Raw genomic sequence first — 4,775 nt, 5'->3', positions numbered from 1 at the left:
CTTGGTAACAGCCCAAATGCAAGAATGTGACTCAAAAGATGATGCACACTTTTAGAAAAAATGGCTTAATGGTAAAAATGCCCATAAAACTTGTTGGAAAGGATTAATTTACATCACTGATGTGAACTGACCACACAGAATATGAAGAATATCAAAAAATTCAGGAGTCAGCTGTCAGCACAATTAGAGATAAGATATCAGCACAATAACACACTCTATAGCAAAATATTGTCTATTTATCGTTATCGATAAAATCCCAGAAAATATCGAGATATAATTTTTTGTCAATATCGCACACCCCTAGGCCACCGTACTATCCGCTGCCGTTTTTCAAAGCACAATGCAAAACTGTGACATTTCATTCACTGACGCTCTACAATCGGCAGCTCCAAACCCGGAAGCGGGTACCCGCCAAAATAAAAGCCTGCTGATTTTAAGTTTGAAAATTATGAAAATTAAAAAAGTAGTAAATATTAACATTTTATTTTTAAGTTTACTATAAAATAATTGTATTTGTATTTAATACTTCCCTTTAATTTTAAAATATAATAGTATTATCACGTTTTATTATTTAGTTTATTATTTTATTTAAAAAGAAACTAAATAAATAAAGTGCAATATTATTATCAGTCTTATTGATTTATTTTTTTTAATAGTTATATTTAATGGGTAACAGTATGTGCAGTGTGAGGACTAAAACCAAATCTCCAGGTTCTCATATGAGAACCAGGCTGAAAAACTTATGTGCACCCCTGTCTATATATATATTTATATCTACCAGGAAACAATCATGTTAATAATGTGTTCCCGTGGCTCAGTGGTAGAGCATTGCGTTAGCAGCGTAAAAGGTCGTGGATTCGATTCCCAGGGAACACACATACTGGTAAAAAAATGTATAGCCTGAATGCACTGTAAGTCGCTTTGGATAAAAGCGTCTGCTAAATGCATAAATTATTATTATTAATTATTATTATTATTAATAAGTTCCCAGACTGCTACAATGAGAAACGCTTCTTCTTTTTTCTAGAGAATTAATGCACTTGTGCATATATGATGTATGACATCCTTGTGCAACTATATATTGTGATTGATCATTTTATTATGAATGTGGCATCAGATTTCAGATACTTGGTCACCTTACATGTCACTCAGACAGTCTGTTGCTGTTGAAGCGGTCAGTTTTTGCTCAGAATAATCTGCAGTGGACACAAACTATCACTGGTTTATCACGACTCACCATCTCATCAGCCGAGCAGGTCGCCAGCAGATAGTCATCAAACGGCGAGAAGTCCAGATCGGTCACGATGTCTGGGACAGGAAGATCAGGAAGAGAATCAGGACAAACTCATACATTACGTACACAGGACACAGCATCAGGACAGCACTTTTATTTGCTCCAAGCATCCTCACAGACATCAACTTCTGCTTCAAATGAAGTTAAATGAGACAAGTGTGTTAGTAAGACCTGCAATTGTTGGTATCTTACCAGCATGGCATGAAATCTGGGTCACGGTCCACTTCCCGTCAGATGCGGCGTTCACAGAAGACAGGCCGACCATCCCACCTCCTCCAGAGACACAACAGACACGGTTACATCTAAAAACACCGCTTACAAAACGCAACACAGACTGCTTCTCCTGGTGTTTATGTTTGGTGTGTGCACATGTTATCAGAGGTGCTCAGATGTTCAGTGCTGATAGTGAAGAACAGTGTTCATACCAGTCTGATCTGTGTTGAAGGCCACGAGACTGCAGCTGGATTTGATGTGCTTGCCCTGAGAAGGGAAGGAAGCTCCTCGCACGTTCGCAATCCAGCCCTGCACAAAAACACAGGAGCATTGCTAAATCAAGTGTGATCTTAAAATGAAGACAAATCTCGCATTTGGTTCTACAGGGAAGCATGAAGATGATGAGAAATATTCAACATACCAGACAAATCTACATATGTCATCTCTGAACACCTCACTTAAGTCACTAAATAATAAAACCATAAAAATATACAATCAAAATAATTCATTTTAAAATAAAAACATACTGAAAATTTATAATAAATAAATAAATAAAAACTAAAATCATTAAAATATATTAAATAAAATAAATAATTTTTCAAATAAAAACAAAATAAAATAAGTAATTTTAAAGAAAAAAACGTACTAAAAATTTAAATTATTAGTAAATTTAAAATAAAAACAATAAAATAAGTAATTTTAAAATAAACTTACTATCTAAATCATAAAATGTTAAATTAAAGTCTGTAATTTTTCTTTAAATTAAAATTCACTAAAAATTTAAATCAAATGTAAAACTGTTAAACTAATAATGAAAATATAACAAAAATAAAGCATAATGTAAAATTAAAATAAAATACTACTTTTAAAATTAAAACTTACTCAAATCAAAATCACAATGTAGAATTAAAATGAGTAATTATTTAAAATAAAAATAATTAAAACATAACGCTAAAACTGAAGCATAAAGTAAAATTAAAGTAAATAACAAATTTTAACATTTTTTGCTAAACAAAGAAAAATAATGTCGTTATTGTTGACTAAAACTATTAAAAATCAGATTTAAAAATTAAATCTCAGACTGAGACAAACATGAAATGAAATTACTCAAATTAAGATAAATATAAATTAAAGCTAAATAGAAAAATAAAAAAAACTAATAAAAATGACAAAAAGCTAAATTCCTAAAACTTAAACTAAAATAAATATAAATGAATGCTAAACATAAATTTTAATAACCTAATAAAAATTACAAAAGCAAATACAATTAATAAAACTTAAAACTAAAATAAATATAAATTAATGCTAAATATAAAAGTTATAAAGTATATAAACCTAATAAAAATGCCTAAATGCACAACAAAAATTACCAAATTTAAAATAAATATAAATTAAGACTAAATGTAAATATATATAAATAAATATATAAATATATAAATGCCAAACCTCTCATGGCAGCGTCATCAGCTTGAGATCGGTTTTTTGAGATCGGCCTTTTTAGAGACCGCCGATCAATCATCCCAACGTGATTATCGGCCGATAGTGATCGATAGCCGATCAATCGGAGCACCCCTACTTTCAATGAACTTTAATTTGGTAAATTACCTGTATTTGTTTAGGTTATTATTAATTTAACTGAAAATATAAAAAAAGCTATCTCAAAATATTAATAAAAACTATATTAGTACATAAACGATACAATATATGTATATATTTATATTTTAATAATGATAAAAATAACACTGGAACACACCAAAAGATGACACTGATGAACTGAATCAACCTCTGATGCCTCTCAACTGAACATCTGACATCATCACAAACAGGAAAGAGGAAACGGATAGAAACACAGCACTTTCTCTACACAACAGTGCAACACACACACACACACACACACACACACAGACGGGGCCTTTCACAAGCAGCACACAAAAAACTTGAGGAAACACAGAAGAGCAGCCGAACAGTTTCAAATCCTCCCAGAATGTCAACAAGAAACAACACGCAGAGAATGACGGTGTTTGAGCGACTGCTGTAGAATAACCATCACAATCCACAGAATCTGGAGCAGACTGAAGACAGTGTGTGAGAAAGCCTAAAGCACGCACGCCAGGCGCATTCGGGACTGAGCTCTTCTGCATTACACACAATCATGCTCACTCCTACACCATGAGGCGACAAGCCAGAGATATAAATAAAATATGAAAATAAGGCCTTCTGGCTTCTTAAAAAGCACAGATAATCTGCATTTGAAACCCTAAACCTAAAGTCCAGACCCAAACCATCCAAAACCAGTTCTAACAAAGCACATGGACTAAACCGTTTTCACCTGCTGAACGATAAAACTGTCGAAAAAGTTTGGAATAATTAAGGGTTTTTTTATGCTTTTGAAAGAAGTGTCTTCTGCTCACCAAGGCTGCATTTATTTAAATAAAAATGCAGTAAAAACAGTACAATTGTGACATATTATTACAATTTAAAAGAACAGTTTTCTGATTGAATATATGTTTAAATGTAATTTATTCATAAAACGCTTGAAATTGTGTAATTACTTAGTTTGTCCAGCACAGCGTGCTCCATTGTTTGCTACTGGCAACCTGGATGAAACGTTTTAAAGCTAAAGTCTATGGAAAACCATTGAAACTTTGAACAGCCATATCTCCGTAACAGCGCGGCGAATCCGCACCAAATTCGGGGGAACCCTCTCGAACATGAATTGAGTGTACGTCTAGATGCCCGCTTTCGAATGAGACCACCCCCACGTCGATAGCCCCCGGGGTTCAGGAGTTACGGGTGGTTAAATTCGCGGTCCGGCGCCGACCGATCTAGCGATTCCAGGGAGCTACCGACGCGCGGAGGGTGGCGTTCGAGAGGGCCCCTCGCTAATCCGCACCAAATTCGGGGGATCCCTTCAGCTCTAGGAACCCTCTCGAACGCGAATCGAGTGTACTTCTAGAGGCCCGCTTTCGAATGAGACCACCCCCACGTCGATAGCCCCCGGGGTTCGGGAGTTACGGGAGGTTAAATTCGCGGTCCGGCGCCGACCGATCTAGCGATCCCGTGGGGCTACCGAGGCGCGGAGGGTGGCGTTCGAGAGGGCTCCTCAAGCTGAAGGGATCCCCCGAATTTGGTGGAGATCCGCCGGCGTGTTCGCAAGACAGTGACTCCAGTCAACACTTTCACTTCAGTAAGGTTTGTTCAGGCAGCATTCACGCGTTGTCTTATTCGACCGTAAGTGCCCTGCGAAGTGGACTTCACATGAAATTCC

The 4,775-nt window shown here is 35.6% G+C and overlaps 1 protein-coding gene across 1 annotated transcript in view; it reads right to left on the bottom strand.

The window, feature by feature from the left end:
* Nucleotides 1–4,775, bottom strand: part of LOC107661755 (coronin-7-like) — a 185,599-nt gene that overhangs the window by 173,388 nt on the left and 7,436 nt on the right. Inside the window, exons 2-4 of the mRNA XM_016451522.1 lie at nt 1,720–1,816; nt 1,487–1,567; nt 1,238–1,308 (exon numbers count right to left, since the gene is read on the bottom strand). Coding sequence (XP_016307008.1) covers nt 1,238–1,308; nt 1,487–1,567; nt 1,720–1,816 — 249 coding nt within the window. The remainder of the gene's footprint in view (nt 1–1,237; nt 1,309–1,486; nt 1,568–1,719; nt 1,817–4,775) is intronic.

The sequence above is a fragment of the Sinocyclocheilus anshuiensis genome, unplaced genomic scaffold (genome assembly GCF_001515605.1).
Source record: "Sinocyclocheilus anshuiensis isolate Anshui unplaced genomic scaffold, SAMN03320099.WGS_v1.1 scaffold207, whole genome shotgun sequence".
Lineage (NCBI taxonomy): Eukaryota > Metazoa > Chordata > Actinopteri > Cypriniformes > Cyprinidae > Sinocyclocheilus > Sinocyclocheilus anshuiensis.
This window is presented reverse-complemented; position numbering and strand designations above follow the sequence as displayed.